The 21,071-nt window shown below is 26.7% G+C and overlaps 3 protein-coding genes across 3 annotated transcripts; 1 reads left to right on the top strand and 2 right to left on the bottom strand.

Annotated features, from left to right (window-relative positions):
* The first annotated feature begins 1,212 nt into the window (after positions 1-1,212).
* On the top strand, positions 1,213-3,314 carry LOC113553381 (cleavage stimulation factor subunit 2 tau variant). The gene is made up of 9 exons (XM_026956691.1): positions 1,213-1,405; positions 1,491-1,569; positions 1,639-1,808; positions 1,872-2,020; positions 2,100-2,207; positions 2,351-2,510; positions 2,591-2,726; positions 2,785-2,980; positions 3,053-3,314. Exons 1-9 carry the CDS (start codon positions 1,360-1,362, stop codon positions 3,170-3,172), a joined length of 1,164 nt encoding a protein of 387 aa, XP_026812492.1. The 5' UTR covers positions 1,213-1,359; the 3' UTR covers positions 3,173-3,314.
* Positions 3,315-4,343: 1,029 nt separating this feature from the next.
* Positions 4,344-6,398, bottom strand: LOC113553589 (protein Peter pan). The gene is made up of 6 exons (XM_026956982.1): positions 6,109-6,398; positions 5,672-5,836; positions 5,257-5,580; positions 4,991-5,175; positions 4,762-4,906; positions 4,344-4,680 (listed from the first exon to the last, which is right to left on the bottom strand). The coding sequence occupies exons 1-6, from the start codon at positions 6,142-6,144 to the stop codon at positions 4,576-4,578; spliced, it is 960 nt and encodes a 319-aa protein (XP_026812783.1). The 5' UTR covers positions 6,145-6,398; the 3' UTR covers positions 4,344-4,575.
* Positions 6,399-8,130: 1,732 nt separating this feature from the next.
* Positions 8,131-19,664, bottom strand: LOC113551993 (NAD(P) transhydrogenase, mitochondrial-like). The gene is made up of 18 exons (XM_026954624.1): positions 19,413-19,664; positions 19,101-19,285; positions 18,827-18,981; positions 14,841-14,981; positions 12,328-12,450; positions 12,056-12,243; positions 11,822-11,977; positions 11,225-11,747; positions 11,014-11,132; positions 10,858-10,946; positions 10,589-10,787; positions 10,357-10,523; positions 9,944-10,302; positions 9,511-9,662; positions 9,253-9,412; positions 8,738-8,842; positions 8,436-8,647; positions 8,131-8,360 (listed from the first exon to the last, which is right to left on the bottom strand). The coding sequence occupies exons 2-18, from the start codon at positions 19,256-19,258 to the stop codon at positions 8,217-8,219; spliced, it is 3,150 nt and encodes a 1,049-aa protein (XP_026810425.1). The 5' UTR covers positions 19,259-19,285; positions 19,413-19,664; the 3' UTR covers positions 8,131-8,216.
* Positions 19,665-21,071: the final 1,407 nt, after the last annotated feature.

The raw sequence follows: 21,071 nt of genomic DNA, 5'->3' as shown, positions 1-21,071 counted from the left end.
ATCTTAACAGTTAACTTAACTTTTTATAGTTAATTATAATTATTGTACAGTTAAGTTAATTTTAATTTTTTTTATCACATGAAACCAACAGATAAAACTTATTATTCTTTCGATTTTAGTAATTTATTTTTCTAATAATATAATACCTATCATCAATTAGTTAATATATATAATAAAATATACCTAGTAAGTCTATAACTAAGATAGTAAAACGTATACTACTACTAATATCTTCGTTAACAAGTTTTTTAGTTTTATATCTTAATTAGTTAAATTATGTTATTAAATCCTTACCATCATCCTTATTTTTTGGAGGGTGGGGGGGGGGTGTTGAATAATTGGGTATTAAGGTATTTTAATATTATTGATTTAAGTTTTTAATAGCCTCTGATTACAACTATTAACATGTAATTATTTTTGTATAATAACTGTAATATTTATTTTACGGTTCAGCTGAAATTATTTATCTTAAATTATGTAATATAGATGTAGTATGATTACCTATGAATATTATTATGACTTGAAAAATTAACTTTTTAAATAAATTTTTTAACTGAGTTCAGTTAATTTTATTTTCTATCTTAACTTTTAACTTATCATGACACAATCGTATTTGATCCATAACTAAATAAAATAAAAATACTATCTAATGATGGTAATGACTAATGATGCCTGATGGTACGTAATAAATATGTTAGTATAAATGTTACTTAGCTACGGTCGTGAACATATAATAAATTAGTAACATAATTATATCAATTAAGTAATCATATAATAATTAATGTTATTACTGATCATGGGCTATATGTGTTGAAATCATAATTAAGTATTTTCTAGAAATTTCTTAATTCTTATTCTAAGATTCAAAAATTCCGCAAGTTGTTCAATATTCGTGTCGATCTAAATATCACGTTGTTAATCAGTGTTTCCTTAGTTTGTAAAATGTAAATCCCTTCAGGCTATGGAGATTTTGATTTCTCATATGATTGGTGTTAAGGAGCAATAAATTTCAACTAAAGAGATAAATTCTATAGCTAAAATCGAAGAAACTACATTTAATTAAAAAATTAAACGTACTCAACTTTAGAAATATTAATGTTTGAAAAATATGTATTTAGATTTCTATAAACTCTACAATAATCACACTGTAAAAGCTTAGTAGTAAACAAATTGTTAAAATTATTATCTACACATAAGAATACATAAGCTGATAACAATATGTTTTTTACTTTTCAGTTTTCTAGTCTTAGTATATTACTTTGAATTTGAATTTAAAATTTTACCCGGTAGGAACATCGGATAAAATAATATTTTAACTTCCAAAATTCCCAACATTAAATCATTCAATTATCATCTAATATGACTGACCAAAACATTTTAGATAAATCTATGAGGAGTGTTTTCGGTATGCATTTTTGATATTTATATAGTTCTATAAGCAACATATTTCACATTTCACTTGAGTATTTGATTTTTTCTCTTCGTTTTAGTGGGAAACATTCCGTATGAAGCAACTGAAGAGAAATTAAAAGATATATTCAGTGAAGTCGGACCTGTTATATCATTCAAGTATTATACATAAAAAAATCTTTCTATAGTTACTTATGATAATTAATTTTATTTACCTAACCATTTCAGACTAGTCTATGATCGAGAAACAGGTAAACCTAAAGGTTATGGATTTTGCGAGTATAAAGATCAAGAAACAGCGCTTAGTGCTATGCGAAATCTTAATGGATATGAAATTGGTGGACGTACTCTACGTGTTGACAACGCTTGTACAGAAAAGTCTAGACTTGAAATGCAGTGTAACTTCTTAATAAATTACTAAATTTTAAATATCAAAGTGTACAATTTACTATATATTACAGCTTTAATGATGGGAATGCCTTCTTCAGAAAATCATTACGGTGAAGCTGTAAGTGCTGAGAAAGCTCCAGAAGCCATAAGCACTGCAGTCGCATCTTTACCTCCAGAACAAATGTATGAACTCATGAAACAAATGAAAGCATGCATTCAAGTAATACTAACATAATTACTCCACTTTAAAATAAAAAAAATTACTGTAAAACATATTACTCACTGTACATATTGTATAGAATAATCCTACTGAAGCTAGAAACATGTTACTACAGAATCCTCAACTTGGATACGCATTATTACAAGCACAAATTATAATGAAAATAGTGGATCCTCAAGTCGCTGCTGTAATTATAAAAAATAAAAAATAGTTATTAATACTGCTTCATGAAATGAAAATATATTAAATTTTTAAGCACCTCTCCCCTGCAATTTTGTCTATTAAAATTAAGTTTTTAAGTTTATTGTACTCAAATTATATTATTGACAGAGTATGTTGCAATCTTCAAATCAAGTTCCACCCACTCCAATACCCAACAATTCTGCTACTACAACAGCGACCGTTAATCCAATACCTCATATGACCAATAATGATAATAATGTGTGGGCACAACCCAAGGCTTCAATTCCTCCAATGATCCAGCCCCATGGTATAAAATTAAATTAGTAATGATTACAATAAATATTAAATTAATTATTTTGTTTTTTTTTTTACTTTTTAACGATTTAGTCGAAGACATGGATTTAAGACAAGTTAATCGTGGCCGTGTCATGGATCAAGATTTAAGACAACCGCCAATTCAAATGCCAATCACTCAACCATTGTCATCCATACCAGTTGAATCTTCTATTCCACCACCATTACCGTAAGTCTTCTTAAAATAATTAAATTATCTTTAACTAATTGTTATACAATGTTTGTAGGGTATCAAGAGACCCTCGAGCACCAGTATCAATGGATTCAGATATTCGAACTTATACAATTAGGGATCCCAGGGCAAACAGTAGTAATGCTGCTGCAACACCACCACAAATGCCCCCTCAAGTTGTTCAGCAACCTGCTCGACCACAGGTTGTACAACAACTGCCCAAACCTGGATCTTCTACAGATACTGAAAAGGTAATTATTCTAATCACCATAATCAAAATATTACATAAAATAAAATATTTAAATCAATTTGTGTTACTTTAGGCGGCTTTGATCATGCAAGTGTTACAATTAACTGAGGAACAAATATCAAAATTGCCTGCTGAACAACGACAAAGCATACTCGTTTTGAAAGAGCAAATAGCCAAGTCTGCTCAGAGATAATTTTAGTTAAATAGTATTTTAAAAACTTTTAATACATTTAAGTTATTTATGAATAGGTTAAATTTTGAAAACTATTAATATTTTAATTGAACGACAATATACTAGTATTGTATTATAATAATTGTCACCATTTGTATTTATAATATATATGTTTTAATATTTATATACACTATTACTAAATCAACACTTATTACTTATTGTCGAGACCTTAGATACTATCTAAGGTTGTACTTATAATGCGATTGATATAGAAACAATATTTTTTTACTGAAACAAGGTAATGATTATCATTTTATTACTATTCAACAAGTACTATATTTTGATAGTATTATTACTATTAGTATTTAGTAATTAATTTTCAAGACTATTTTTTTATTAGTACTGAATAGCACAGTATACTATTATCAAACTGTTAATTTCATTTTAAAATTCTGATCATTGTGTCTATTGTTTGAAGTACAATTATACTGTACAAGTCAATTATATATTGATCTTAAGTTAGGGATCTACCTAAGACCATTATTGGTATTAAACATCGCAATATTTGGACAAAATGTTAAGTGAGATATATATAATTATCTGTAAAATATATTAAGAATTTTCAAATCTTAGTTGAATTAACTGTTGAGAAAACATCACCTTATTAATTAAAAAATTATGTTAAATTTTTCAGATTTCCAGTATTATAATTATTAAATTATTAATTACAAAATAGCATAAGGAATTACTTATGAATGATTAATTTGTTTTTTCTGTATTTATTCCAAGTATTTAACTCCATTTTTAATATTAAGTATACATTATAAACCCAAGAATAAAGATTCCTTGAGGTCAAGATTAATTTTTATCACTTTATGTTTAATTTGTTGTCATATACAGTTATGTCCATTTAGGTACAAAAAAGTAAGAATGTAAATTAATTTTTTAGTTAAGGACTAGTTTTGATAGATTATGTACTTAACTGTCATAGTTGTCAACTATGGAAATTTAAAATGATTTAAATGTCATTTATTTGAAAAAAATATCTGGAATTCATAGCTCAAGTTATAATCATCATGATCAAAATAACCAGAAATATCACATCAAAACTATGGGTTTATTGTATATTTTGCACACTGTGAAAAAAACAGTCTTTTACTCTTCTATAGAAAATGATGTTAACTGTACGACATTTAAATTGGGAAACAAAATGTATTTGAGACCCATTCAACTTCAGCATTATAATAAGTGTATCAATGCTCCGTGATCGTATCTCATTATATCTATCATAATATTAACTAAATATACATCTCAAAATAATAATTAAAAATTGATAATTGTATTATAAACAAAAAAACATGATACATAAATTATGACATTATATATGTCATAACACATATATATTTAAGTTATGATTTTTAAAGTTAATCCTCTTTTGCTTCTTTTGCTTCTTTTTTATCATCTGGTTTTTTAATGAATTCGTGAAACATCACATCGCCAGTCATAAGTCCATCTTCAACTTTGATCAACTAAACCAGTATTAACATATTAATTTTGATAAACTAACCGTAGTCCAAAAAAAAAAGATTATTGTTATTCTATGATTTTACCTGCAATGTGAGTCTTGGACCAAGTTCACTTAATCGTATGGAAGACTGAGTTCCTACTATGTTGCCCCGACTCACCAACTTTTGTGGAACGACAACATTAGAACTCGTAGATTCTTCAAACTCACTATCAGACAATAGTTCTGGTCTAAAACATATTAATAGTATCATTTTAGAATATAAATCAATCAAATTCAGACACATATCAATATATCACAAATTGAATATTTACTTTAACAAAAATTCATCGATGTCATCAAAGTTTGACAGATCTGGTACTTTACTCTGGACAATTTTTTTTACTCCTTTAGATAAACCAACTGGAACGGTTTTTATAGCATAATGTCTAAATTCAATCAATTTTGTTTCAGTGTTGTAATTCATTAAAACACATCTTTTAATATCATTCAAATTTACCTAGTTTTAATGAAGAAAAATTAAATAAATATTTAACATTTAGTTTTAAAATTTAGTTCTATAAATCAGTATTGTTCTTACTTTTGTAACGTTGATAGTTGGGAACATATTTTGAAACATAGTGGCCATTAGGTTGATATGCAATCCTTCGCCAGTAAAATTATTCATAACGATCAATGGGGCATGACTGAATAATTTTGGATTTACCATTTGTTTGCGTAAAGACGACACAACATCTTTGCTTAAAGCATAGTTTTGTAGTTTAAATGTCATTGTTGGACCTTGGGGTAATCTTGCTACACGAAAATTAACCCCAGTGTCTGAGCTTGTGAATACGCACAAATGGGAAACATGCATTGGACCTGCTAAGGCCACAAAATCCTTAATTGTGTTTTTTTTATAAACCTGTTCAAAGAAAAAAGTTGAACAATGAATCATAATATACTTGAGTATTAAACACTTGTATTATAAATTAATAACTATATTTTTGAATCACTTGTAATGAAGCAGCAGTGAAAGGTTCCATAACTTTTCGAAAGTCTTTGACTAACTGCAATAGACTTTTACCAATTTGTCCTCGGTGGATAACAAATGAATGTGGAGCTCTTTTCAATTCTTCTGGTTCTTCATACACGGTTTTCTTCAACTTCTTCAACCGTTTCTATTTTTTTTTTTTAATAAATGAACCATTAATTAAATATGTAAAACTTTAAATTTAAAATTTAAACTTCATAACAACTTTTTAATAACTAAAGCTACTATTTAATTTTTTTAAATTAAAAAATAATATAAGTTCAAAATTGTATTACTTATTATAACAATATGTATAATATAATATGTAATATTATACATATTACATATTATTAACTATATAATTGTTTTTTTTCAAACGCTAAACAAATCATACATGAATGGAAATAATGAATTACTTACGTTTTTCTTTACAGTAGATTTACGTTTGGAACCCATAATATAAAATTGTTTTGTTTAATAAAAATAATTTAATTAAAATTAGAAGACTATGCAGTGTTCTATGTTGAATGCCTTGTAATGTAAATATATAATATACTAATATCACAGAATGGAATAATAACACTAAAGAAATTAATTGCTATCCGTAATTGTAGTAAACTTTTGTATTTAAAACTAAAGTACTATGTTCGCGGATTTTATCACAACAGTACAACACAATAAATGACTAAAAAGTAAAGTTGTTGAATACACGTGTTTTGATGTCTGACAACGTTTATCAAAATCTAAGACCGTGCATCTACCTATCTTATCTATTACAGATTATCACAAATTTCAAATTAAAATCGTAAAAACTAAAAAACGTGAATTCGTGATAAAAGCTGCAGCCAACAACAGTTAATTATTTTTTGCTACAAGTTAAATTTATAAAACAGCTAAGCTGCAAAATTTGGCTTGATTCATACTACTTCGTAATATTTAGTCAATATTATAATAAATATATTTATTCCGGTCATTCCGGAACTAATAAGTAATTAATATTAAGCATTTTGTGGTTTTTTTTTTTTTAAGCCCTTTAGTTAAGGCAACGTCGTAGTAATATAATACCAACATATTAACACCTACGTATTTTAAATATATGGAATACATCACAACACTATTGTTTCATCTATTCTGTGTTATAAGCATAGACCTTATATTATATTATTATAGTATTATGGCTGTAAGTAGTCGCGGACCTACATAATATTGATAATATTAAATATATAGCTTAACAAGTATCATAAACAAAATAGCGGGAGAATGAATTCGAATCTTATCAAACCACTATAGAGCAGTTATAGCACTATAAACCTTGCATCACGTTCTTGACCATATATACATAGATTATATACAATACGTTATACATAGTATATTTAAGTTATAGTTATTGTTATTAGGTCACAGAGTATAATAGGTAAAGGAGATTGGCTGATTATTTACCTACTATATGTAGTCGTAAAATGCTTCAATGTTCAACTTTGAAGGTGGTTTCCAATAGAAAATTGAATCTATAGACATAGTTAATAGGTACTTTAAAAACAAAAATTCCAGTATTTTTCAAAATAACCGTGTAAGACGGAAATAATAATTTAATAGTTTGAATAGTTGAATTTGTTATTAAATTATAATCGTAGGTATTTGAAATGTACACAAATTTTTATCTTAGCTATTTCCTATATTTTGTGCATGATATAGTTTTTTTAATATTTTGATTTCTGAGCTATTTATAGACATTTGAAATTTTCATTATTTTTTAAATTCTTTTTCCATAAAAATCGAATCATTACCTGTATATATTTTTAATACAATTGATAAAAGTAAATAACAATTTTAGATTTTTTTTTATCATTCTAAAAATATTATACATGTGGACTTGAAAATTATTCAATTTTTTTTTCTACTAAGATTTTAACAAGGAGTATGCTATGATTTTTTATTGAATTCAAATTTAATTTAATCATTACAGCAGTAACTTAAACAATGACTTCACTGAAATGTATACTAGACACCAAATATATACAAGAGTAGTTTTTGTTTAGTTACTTTTTGCACACTTCTTTTATTAATGTTACTAAAGTTCATAATTGTAGTGTTTTTTAACTTTTGTAGTAGTAAGTTTGGAACATTTCTACTTTTAGTTTTTTTAATAGTAATTTAGAACTAACAAACTTAATTTAATGTTCCATATTTAGAAAAATATTTTGTTTCAGTATATGAAATGAATAAAAGGTATAATAGTAGTTCTTAGACAAAACTAATTTAACACAAAATAAAATTAATGTAGGTAAATTTATAAAATATAAAAATATACAATTTAATTCAAATAAAAATAATAAGATAAAAAAAGATACATTATTTACATTCATAATTTAATATTTCAAAAATAATTAAAATAAAAATAAATTATAGTAATCAACAAATTTAAAATAATGTTTAAATAAATAATACAAAAATGTCAATATAAAAACATTATATAAGCATACAAAATCAATAATATAATTATAATAGTGAAAAACTCACTAATTCACTTATTGATTAGCTTTAATTTTAGCCAAAAGCTGTTCACATGTTGTTTTAGCATCTCCTAATAACATATTGGTATTTGGCTTGTAAAATATTGGATTTTCAACAGCTGCATATCCAAAACCCAAAGATCGCTTCATAACAATAACCTAAATTAGAAAAAAATATAGATTCTTGAACACCTACTAAATACTGGTCAATCTTTTATTATCTTTTATTTTTACCTGATTTGCATTCCAAACTTTTAACACTGGCATTCCAGCAATCACAGAATTTGGATCATCTTCAGCACCCGAATTAACTATATCATTAGCACCAACCACTAACACTAAATCAGTTTTATTAAAATCATCATTGATTTCATCCATTTCTAACATATCTTCATAAGGGATTCCAGCTTCTGCCAACAAAACATTTAACTGACCTGGCATGCGACCTAAGATAAATGTATTCAATAATAAGGAACAAATGTTTATGACATGAGGATTAGAAACTATTAGATAATAAAGCTAAACAAACAAAATACCTGCTACAGGGTGAATGCCAAAACGGACAGATTTTCCACTTTTTTTTAAAATTGAAACCATTTCAGCCAATGGATATTGCGCTTTAGCAACACATAAACCATAACCTGTAAAACTTTAATTATAATTATTTTATCAAAAAAAATGTTAATGAATTAATTAAAAGTTGATATTTATTGAACATTTATTTATTGAGTTTACTCAATAATATGGGTATTATTATTTTTAATTTAAAAGGACAAATAACATTTATAAATGATTATGGTTAGATATCATTTTACAAAAATAATTACAAACCTTCAAGTTTATAAAACCAAAAGCTTCCTTATTTCTATTAATAATCTATTCCATGATATAAGTAATTAAATATATAGTTTCCTATTAAATATAAAAAATATAGTACATTCTATCATAGTATATTTAAACTAGAATTAGGGGCTAAGTTAAAAAATATCAAAATATCAAATAATATACAAGTTAAGTTAGAAACATTAATCAAACATTTTTTTCATCTCACCTGGTGTGATTATAATATTTTTTGAATTAATCATGAGATCAGCTACCTGGTCAACACTTGTTTCTATGTGTGTTCCAGCTATTTCTGCTTGTTTAATGGACTTAACTGGTTTATTACCAAAGCCACCTAGTATAACACTAGTTAATGAACGATTCATTGCCTTGAAACATATTTTTGTTTTAATCAGTCTTTATTCACACAATAATTATATAATTTAAGTTCCAAAATCAATAATATACAAAATAACTTCCTCCTAACCTTGCACATGATGTAAGACAATATAGCACCAGAGGATCCAATTAGAGCCCCAACAATTGTCATCAAGTTATTATTTAACATAAACCCTTCAGCACACAATGCCCATCCTGAATAACTATTTAAAACTGTGATCACAACCGGCATATCAGCACCTAAAACATTTATTATTCAGTTAATATAATTATTCATACAATTAAACAATATAAATTTAAGTCATTAATATTGTTTAATTTATTTTTATACCTATTGTTATTAATTTAATTTACTTTAAATTTCATCCAATAAACTTAATATCTTATTTTATATTATAATACCTTAATTTTCACAACTATCCTTTAATTTCTATTGTATCTTTTAATTGTTAAGATATAATGTCAGAAGGTATTTTGCCAATATTTCAAAAAAAATTCAAATTTATAAATAAAATAGTTACCTCCAATAGATGAGGTTAGTGACAGTCCTAAAGCTGCCGAAAAAGCAGTAGCAGACGACAATGATGCCAAGCCTCCAAACATTGATGGGTCATGGAAAAAATATGCCATAGAAGCTAAATTTCCAGCAAGAAGGCCCATATTTATTGTGTGTCTTCCAGGAAGCAATAATGGTGTTGAAGCCAAAATTCCTTGTAGTTTTCCATAAGCGATTAACGACCCACTAAATGTGATTCCACCAATTGACGAACCTAAGAATAATGATGTCTTTATAACAGTTGCAGTTGGATCAGTTGCAAATAATGGGAAATCGTGCATGAATGTTGCTAAACAAGTAAATACTGCAGCTAAACCAACAAGACTAAAAATAAAAACATATTAAATCATGAAAATTTATATCGTTCTAATAATTTACCTATGGAATCCCGCAACAAGTTGAGGTAAATCGGTAATTTGTATTCGTTTTGCTATAATCGAACCAATTGCACCTCCAAGGCCAGTACACACTATCATTTGAGCCAAAACTTCTGTAGATGGTGCAATATAACCAAGTGTTGAAACAATTCCACCACTAACTCCAATCTGTAATTAATTTGAAAAATGCACATAATGTGTATTGTTAAAATAATATATTTTAAAATACTGACTATTCCTAAATTATTTCCAAAGCGAGCTGTTTTTTGAGAACTCAGAGAAGCAATTGCACCAATACAACATAAAGATGATCCCAATGCTGCAAAATTATGTATTTCTGGTAAGCCATTCATAATTCCCCATGTATAACCACAAAAGAATACAGAAGCCGGTATGAAATATAATGTATTGTATTCCGGTGGATCGCCTGCCCTAAATATAATAACATATTTTTTGTTATTTAGTATAATTAAAATAGGAGAAAACATACTAATTAATATACCTTTTGAACATTTGTAACATACGTTGAGTCACTACAAACCCACCAAATACATTAATAAATGATAAAAGTGCAGCTGTTGCAGCTAATCCCTGAAAATCATTATTATTATTTTTAATCAATCTTGAATATAAATATAATATTATTAATATTTATTACCTGTACTGTGTCTGTAGGATAATATGATCCACCCATTAATAATAAACCCCCAACTGCTGTTATTCCGGATATGGCATTAGTAACAGACATTAATGGGGAATGCAATGCAGGAGTTACATCTGAGTAATATTAATAAAACATTTTTTATTTTAATATTTCATGATGAAAAAAAAGAAATTTAACAAGGCAGATGATAACATTTTAAACTTACCCCAAACTGTATAATAACCCGCAATACTAGCTAATGAAAATGTAGATGCCATGATAGAGAAATTATGATTAGGAGATATAGCTCCAAATGCTAATAAACTTCCAAGGCCTGTAGTAACTGCCAATGAATCTTTCAAATGTTTTCTGAGGTGATCAACAGGAATAATTTCAACTGGTTTTGAAACCACTTTATTCTCTTTTTTTGGTATTTCAAGTTGTGGAGGCGGCGGTGGTGGCCATAATAACACTCCTGATTTCAAAACAATGCTTCCCCTTATAACTTCATCTTCTAAATTTATCCAAAACTGTTTATCACTGCCTATAGTTAGTAAAAATTTTGATATATTATTTGAATACAAAGAAGAACTCTGTGATGGCAGTTTAGATGGTAAATCTGTTATCCCTATATGCACAACGTCATTATAAGTGTAAATTTCGCCAACACGAGTTGTTTCAATATTTCCGCCTGCTTCAGCAGCTAGGTCAACAACAACACTTCCAGGTTTCATGTTTTTAATGTGTTCCTATAATTCATCTGCATTTTAGAATATTTCACACTAATTTAAACATGGCAATATATTAAGTATAAAGTAGATACTTTTAAAATCAATCTGGGAGCCGGTTTTCCGGGAATTAATGCAGTTGAAATAACAATATCTACATCTTTTAGTTGCTTAGAAAATAACTCCATTTCTGCTTCAATAAATTCTTTGGACATCTCTTTGCTGTAACCCCCAGAAGTTGATCCTTCTTCCTAAAAAAAAAAAATTATCTTTATTGAAAACAGAAGTTTTTAATAGTTATTATTTGAAAGATTGCATACACTACATACCTTAATAGAAACCGTCAAAAATTGTGCTCCTAAGGATTCAACTTGTTCTTTGACAGCAGACCGTGTGTCAAATGCTCTGACAATAGCTCCCATATTTTTAGCCTGAGCAATAGCGGCCAAGCCTGCTACACCTCCGCCAATTACAAATACTTTAGCTGGCGGTAACTTGCCAGCCGCAGTTATTTGTCCTGAAATATAATTATATTTTATAAAACAATATGCTCAAATATTTATAGGGTATTAACATTTATGAACAAATATTAATTTTAAACCGGCTAAAAATCTTGGGTAGTGATTTGCAGCTTCGATAACAGCTCTGTAACCAGCCACATTTGACATAGAACTTAGTACATCAAAAACTTGGGCTCTGGAAATTCTGGGCATACAATCCATTGCTGGAAAGTAAATTCATATTATAAAATAAATACCACACTTTATCACAATGAAAAATAATTAGTCTTAGAACTATATAGGAGGGCAACCGTCTTTAAAAATTAAACAAGGAATTACCTTTAGTATTATATTAGTTATTAAATATTAAATAAATACTATCGAAAAAACTTTTTAGATTTATAGTTTTTCCTAAAAAAATTTATTATTTTAAACGATAAAGTATAAAAAAATGTTTTACTTAATATTTTATTAACTCTTTTTTTAAAAATAAGAATTACCACTTTTCTTTTAAATTGTTAAGCAGATGATATTTTGAAAATGTTGATATATTGTCAAAATCAAAATTCAAACTATACACACAATAGACTCAATAATTTAAAATCCAGTGGACCGAGCTTAAAATACGATTTATAGAAGTTATCGATATAGCGAGTTTAAATTATAATTGAGGGGAAACAAGAAATAATTCGAATTAAAGAGTTGGAAAATATTATTGGGTACATATTTATTGTTCTATGTACTTTACATGTATTATTTATTATGGCACACATGTCAATTTGCATATTTATTTTTATTTTGACTAAAATTTTTTAAGCTATTAGCGATGGTTTATGCACTAACATCATTTTTCAATATTTTGTGCATAATTTCCTTAGCAATGAATGTCGAAATATTACATGGTCCACGTATTATCAAGACCACGCAGTCAAAAACGGTTCGTAAAACTTCCTACCGACGCATATTTTTTTTTTTTAGTATTATTATTCTCTGATCCAACATAGTTAGAAGGTAAAAGTATTAAAAGTAGTGTAAGGTAGTAATTTTCAGTAACAAACACTTATACGTAATGAGACTTATTTTTAGACATACTATACTACTATAGAATTATAAAACACAAATACGATAACATATCATTTCTGTCGTAATTAAAATAATATGTTTTTACTGAATACAAGTATAAGAAAGTTGGACCAAAATTCTAATTAAACTTATTTGAGGTATTTATATATAGTATGCACAATTAATAAATTCGAATTAAAAAGGTTAGTTCGAGCTAAAAATATTCAAATTATTGTATAGTGTCTCCCGCTTTATTATTTTTGATTTATCGAAGGAATCAATCAAAATACACTTCATTTTTGTTTCAAATTAATGAAGTTTTCTAAGGCGAACAAGCATTTTAATTCGATTATTTCGATCTATGAAGTTTTCAAATAATCGAAAGTCTACTAATGTAGTACCTTATGTACCTACCTATAGTGGTTTTGATAACTTTATGTACTAATGATAATTTGTCCATGATAAATGATAATAGATTTAAAATATGGAGCTGATTTATTGAATATTATACAATAAATATATAAATATATTATTATAGTAACATAAATCAATTTTATTATTTTTTAAATTTTTTGAATATAAAAATATTTGTATAATATTATATATAATTTATATATTTTTAAATCATGTTTAAATTTTAAGTATTATGCAATCCTTAGAAAATTATATATTTTAGGTAATAACTCAGAAACTATGTTACTTGTTTAAATTTTTTTTGATTTAGATTAAAATTTTATTTAAAAAAAAAAAATAAAAATAACTTCATTATTTATAGTAAAATAAACTAATTATCATTTGAAAAAATTTAATTTTTTTCATCATAATTCGTAAGACACTCATTAAATAATTCAATAAAATAAAAGTATTTAAAAATATGATCTTTATAGTACCTATATCTATACATATTACATATACTTTCTTAAAATCAGATTTGAATAAATTTTTTATCGTATATAAAAATTTGAGCGAGCAATTTTATATAGGTACATACAGGCTAGTATTTAGGGGGATGACACGTCTTAAGGGCGGCAAAATATTTTAGCGAAATTAATTTTAAAAATGTAATAGAAAAAAAAATAATTGCATTTTATAGTTATGAGGAAAAATTACATTAAAAAAAGAAAAGAAAATTATATGTTTTATTCTTTTACTATGTTATAATTTGTTAATTAAAACAAGATTTAAATTTTTTTAACTATTAAACGATTTTCATTTATTAATTGATCAGTTAGATTTTAATATTAAATAATCCTGATCATGGATAAAATAATTAGTGTAATATTAATATTATACTAATATTGTAAGTTTGTGGGAACTGGCATAAATTATATGCCTGGGGCGCCTAATTTTTAAATACGCCCCTGGGTACATATTATATATTTATAGGTATGTATTATAATATTTAACTCATACATTAGTTAGATACATTACACTTTATACTGTTATATGTACTAAGATACTACAGATTTAGTAAATCTTATTTGTGATTTTAGACGTTTTAGTATTATGATGAAAATCATAACTATTAGGTATAAGAACGTGTATAACTTACCAAAAACATTCATTTTCTTTATTGCCAATAATTTAATTAAATCATGATTTTTTGCTGGATAAAAATATGATACCAGCGTGGAACCGTTTTTAAACAGTGGCACTTCGTTCGGAATGGGATATCTAACCTTAAGTATAACATCTGAAAATTTTATTAAAATGTTTAAAATGTATGATATTAAAAATTAATTTAAATATTAATCACAATCAAATATTTTCATAAAATTTTTAGAGTTTAATGAGTTCATACAATTATTAAATTATCGTACTATGTGCAATTTGCATAGTGCATACCAATACAATAATACATATTATAGATATAGGTATATACGAATGTGTCATATATTCATGTATACCGGCTGTCAGCCTATAATCTTTATTAGTTTAAACGCGCAATATACTAAATATCGGTTTCTTTACAAGTATAAAGAATTATCACAAATGGTAATACTATTAATACTACTTAGTAAGTATTTACTAGTGTTAGATGTCACTAGAAGAAATAGTTTAAGAAGTGCTATGTCGTTTAATATTTAATTTAATATAGAACTTAAAAGAATGTTTAGCCAGAATGGTAAATAATAAGTCAAAAATCAAAATAGTATATGAAAATTATTTTAAAAACTTATACATATAATTTATACATGTGTTGATAAGTGCTATATTTAATAACAAAAAAAAAATTGTTTTGTAATATAATAGACATAAATTACACATAATATAAACAATTTGATATGAATTCAGATAACCTTTTTAATTTTTATTAAAGGCTGAAGCTCATATTGTTATTACCAAGTATCAACTAAATTATCGTAAGGGGATTGGAAGCGGTGACTTTCTGTCTTGATCTAACACACGTGGAACATAGATATACTCCTGACAAAAATTAAGGTACTTCTAGTTGTTCGATTTAAAATGTGTAAAGATGTTTTAATTGGTATACAAGTTTACTTTGCATCGGTCAAAGTATTTTTTCGATTCTTTTATTATTTAAAATAAATATTTTAAATTTTATCAATTTGTCAATTTGTATTATTAAATATATTAAAAATATGCTTCGATCGATGCAAAGTAAACTTGTATACCAATTCAATCATCTTTACATATTTTAAATCGAACAACTAGAAGAACCTTAATTTTTGTCAGGCGCGTATAGCTATTTTTCCTATGTTCCACGTGTGTAAGACAAAGACAGAAAATCACTGCTTCCAATCCCCTTAACATCAATTGTTTTAATGAAACAAAACAATGACAAGGTGCGATAATAATAAGATAATAAATACACAATAAAAAAATGCAAAATAAATACACAATAGATAAACGGAAAATACGTCATTAAATTATATTGCGTAAGTAACTAAATTTTAACTACGTAAATAATAATAATAATAATAATAATAATAACATAATATACAGTAGAGTCGCGATAACTTAAAGTTGAAGGAAGATAACTAAGATTCACTTCGAGATATGTATTATTCGAGATATCTTACTCGAGTTTATATTAATTTATATTTCTAGGGGAATAAAAAAAAAATTGTTAAGTTTTTCGAGCTATTGCGACTCGATTGTATATAAATACCTATTATATATGTACTAAAACATATTATTGCTTAAGCTTAGTGCTAATTAATGATTAAAATTAATTCAAATTAGTTAAAGCTATCATAATAACACAATAAATAGATATCGTAATTGATGATCGCTTACATAACACAAAATAAAACTCTTGAACCCAACGTTTTGGACATTTAAAAAAAGTTTTCATTTTTAGCTAGTTAGGTATTACAAGTATATTAAATTAAACAAAATAATCAGTAAATTAAAAATACTTGTTAATTTATTATGTAGGTTTGTATAGATAAAGTATAATACCTATCAATGTTTTTAAATAAATTTAAATAAAAAAATTATAGAAATGATTTTTAATTTATTGATACGCCTTAATTGGTTTACAATAAGCCGTTTTTATATAAAAAAACATAAATACAGTAAAACCTCGATAAGATGGAACTTCGGTAAAACAGAAACCCTGCAGGTAATATGGGAAATTTCTTTGGTGCTTTTTTTCAAATTTCATTTTTTTGAACCCTGTCAAAACGGAAACCCTGTTAACACGAAAAAATTGCATGGGCCCAAGCGATTCCGTCTTATCGAGGTATAGTATACTGTAATTTAAAAATAGATTATGTAATTAAATTCTGTGTTTATAAGGGTTTAATAAATTTATATATTTACTTAATATACAGATAATAGTTATATTAAAAAACCATAAACTTCAATATTTCACTACCTATATAACAATGATTTGAATAATAAATTACGTATTATTTATTATCTATATATATGTATATGTATATTATACCAATATCAAACACATATTGAGGTCAATGTACGAATGTTAAATCATAAAAAAAATTATCTATACAATTTATATGTACTTAAAAATGATTGTAATTATATTTTGTATTTACAAAATGTATAGCATAAATAAATTATAAGACTATAGATATTAGATATACATTGATTATTGATATTAAAAATGATTTGTATGACTATATTATATTCACGCCTTAATAGATACAAAATATATTGACATACCAAACAACTGAATCGCAAATAATATTTTGACAAAATTCACGGTCTTTTCATAAAATACAATTTTAAAAATTGTTGAATTACCTATATCGTTTACAGTCAGCTATTTGATGGCTTCTTGATATATATGTTAAATATTATGTAATATTCATAGAAATAATTAAAATATTTATTTTATGTAATAGAACTTTAGAAAATTTGTAAGACTTCAACTTGACAAATTTGTTATAATGATATTTATTAATAAAAATGAATCTAAGATATTTACTTAACCTATATATTCGTCTAGGGATCTGAATGGACCAAAGAAAGTTCTTCTCTAAATTAATACTGTTTGCACAATTTTAGGTTGAGGAATAGCGTTTATTAGAATTGATCAAAAATTGAAAAATGTTATTACAAAAACAGGGTCAATTTGAGTTCAGGAGTGATTACGACATCATATCGCATATATGCGTCTATGGCGCTCAAATGGTTAAAAACTACTAACAGGAGCGTAGATTTGTAAAATTCGATAACGTATTTTTATTATACCTATAAATAATATATATTAAAATTAAACAGTCAACAGCAAATAATAAATGTTAATTAGGTTATCATTATCATTGTCAATTATTGTGATTTAAAAAAATAGGTAATATTTAATTAAAAGTAAAAATTTCGCTATTTTTTATACAATCAAAAAACGCAAAATTAAATGTTATTGTTTGGTTGTCAATTGAATTAATTGCTTTTTAATTTTCAGTTCTAAATTTTTAATTTGTAATATTACATTTTTAAATTTTGTCAAAAAAAACATATAAATGATCAAATTCAGTAGAATTATGTGTATACCATAATATATCTATTGGTAAATTGTAAATAACTAGATGGTAGATCCCTATATTAAAGAATATAAGTAGGTATACCTCAAGCACGCATTCAGGGGGGGATTAAAATATTTATAATACATAAATTAAAAATACATTATAAAGTTTATAGTTAGTTTGTTTTTACTTTAAAAATGTCTAGGGGGTTGGACTCCTAACCCCCCACTGTATACGTGTTTATTATACTTATATTAAACTGAGGGCTTCAATAACTTTTAAGTGAATTATATAACACTAATTAATATTAATTTATAAATATTTAAATTTAGCGAGTACAGAGACACGGAATACAAGAAACCCTTATATTATGTTCTTAGGTAATATAATATATTTCTCCATCCAATCTCTAAATGTATAGCCATAGTGTATACTAATGTAATATCTTGTAATCTAACACGTAAGTATATATAGTATATTCACTATTTAATAGTTTTGACAATGCTGTATACTCAAAATCAGAAATTATTTATAAAAAAAAAAATTTTTTCAAAAACATGTGATTTAAAACTTTGTAACTTACCCGAATCGAACGCGTTTTCTCTTGAAACGATCTCGGCTCCAGCGAGTTCATAATCTTGATCTCTGAACTTAGCTTCAGCACCCGCATCCCGTTCGATTCTTACGTTCCAACCAAGTTTCGTCAAGAGTTCTACGGAACTCGGCACTAGGGCCACTCTAGAAATGAATTAAAAATATAACGAAAAAGGTCGTTGAACGGTTGTGGAGTCCGCTGACTAATAAGATAGTTAGATAACTGTGCACGTGTTGCGTTATATATATATTTATTAGTTTACCTCTTCTCCCCTGACCAAGTCTCCTTCGGCACGCCCACTCCGAGTCGATCGTAAGACACTCTTGACTCCGCGGTCGTGGAACCAGACTCACGTCCGGCAGCGACAACGGCGATGCGCAAATTTTGACGCGACGCCGCGCCAGCTACTAACCGTAACATACCGCGAAAATACCGGATGGTATAATACTAAAATGATTGTTTAATATCAACAACGTTGCTTATACAGTTGGGATGCGACAAACAAATAATATTAAAATATAAACCTAATAATACAGTTTATTGGTAGGTAGTAGGTACATATACGAATACATACCGAGTCGGCGGTCGACGAGTAAGTTTCTCCTCTTCCGTAGATTGCTGTCGATTTATTATTATTTCGTTACTCCCGATGGAAACCGTACAAGTGTTGCGCGTGGACGCGGTGCGCGCGCACATTTACGATATAATATCTATTATTATTTGATGATGACCAAATAACGAAGACGAAAACGACGATGAATGAATATAATTATATTATTATATACATGATGTCTCGACGTTTTATAATACGGATATTATGATATACGAAAATAAGTCGTAAACCCATGTGACACGTCATCGGACGCGACACATACCCACGCGAGTGCATAGGTATTGCATTTTTATACACGGTAACAAAATAACTTAATATTATGCTATACCGAGTATATATATTCCGTTAAGAGCGCCATACAGAGTACGACGAGCTCCTCCCATTCGTGATGCAATAACAATAATAATATAAGCTCACCCATTATCCATATACCTATACGAGTGAATAAACTCGTCAAAATCAGATCAACGGTTCACAGCCAACAACAGGGCAATTTCTTTGATGGCTTATTACATTTTGAAAAGCGTTTAAATTTATATTTTAAAATTTTCGATTTTGTTCACTAGACGGTTGCCAATTCATCTCATCAATCATTTTGTTGTTCTTGATCTATTAAAGTGTTTGACGGCCAAACTCTCGAAATACTTACAATGTTAGCGTCTGGACCTAACCGGAAACTTATACTTTATAGTATATAAAACAACAGGAATTTCGAGGATACGTGATGAGCATTTTTTTCTTTTAACCAAATGATATAGGTACTATCCGTTTACCGGTTTACCAATGCTCGATGGTATTATGTATATGGAATTTTAGAGAAGCATTTTGCTGCATTTCTCCTTTATATTATGATTTATGATATTAGAATTAGAATTTATCATTTAAAAATCAAAAATTAAAAGTTGTTTTACTTATGAGGTTAAGTAGTTTTTTTAGACTTCATTGTATAATTAACATATGTTATGAGATAGATCAAATAAATGGATATAGCCCTCATATATATATATTGTAATATTTAGTATCAATAAATTTATAATTATATTAATTTAACTTCTAATAATTGCTTATAATAACTTCTATTAATTGTGTACATTAAAAATAATAATACACGATTAACAATTATTATAAAAACTATGGTTAAATTTTAAATTTAAATCCTGTATAGGTAGGTGAAATGTTAAAATTGCATGTATTATAGCTAGGATTCCCTCACATAGCTGACCAACCACCCTTCATCTTTTTATTTTATTTGCTAAGAGTTTATAATTATAATATAAAAATAAGAATGAAAAATAATACAAACATTATAAATGATTAATATTTTAAACAAAATATATTACACACATTACTGCGTAATATGTCTCATCAAGTACAATATTTTCAATCTATTTCTCTTAAAATTTGCACTCAATTTGGATTCCCTATGACTTTTAAATCATGAAACTTTTACGTATAATACTGACTACTATGCGTATACATAATATTATTATACAGTGTTTATATTTTTAAAAAAATATTGGATCCCCTCTGAAACTTTTTTTTAGTTGCAGCCTTGGCCCTAAGCACAGTGCTTTTAATTCCTATGCGCTTATACGGCCCTGTAGTGTCCAGTATTTAAAT

The sequence above is a fragment of the Rhopalosiphum maidis genome, chromosome 2 (assembly GCF_003676215.2).
Source record: "Rhopalosiphum maidis isolate BTI-1 chromosome 2, ASM367621v3, whole genome shotgun sequence".
NCBI lineage: Eukaryota > Metazoa > Arthropoda > Insecta > Hemiptera > Aphididae > Rhopalosiphum > Rhopalosiphum maidis.
Note: the sequence above shows the minus strand (reverse complement) of the source record. Positions and strands in the feature narration are given on the sequence as shown.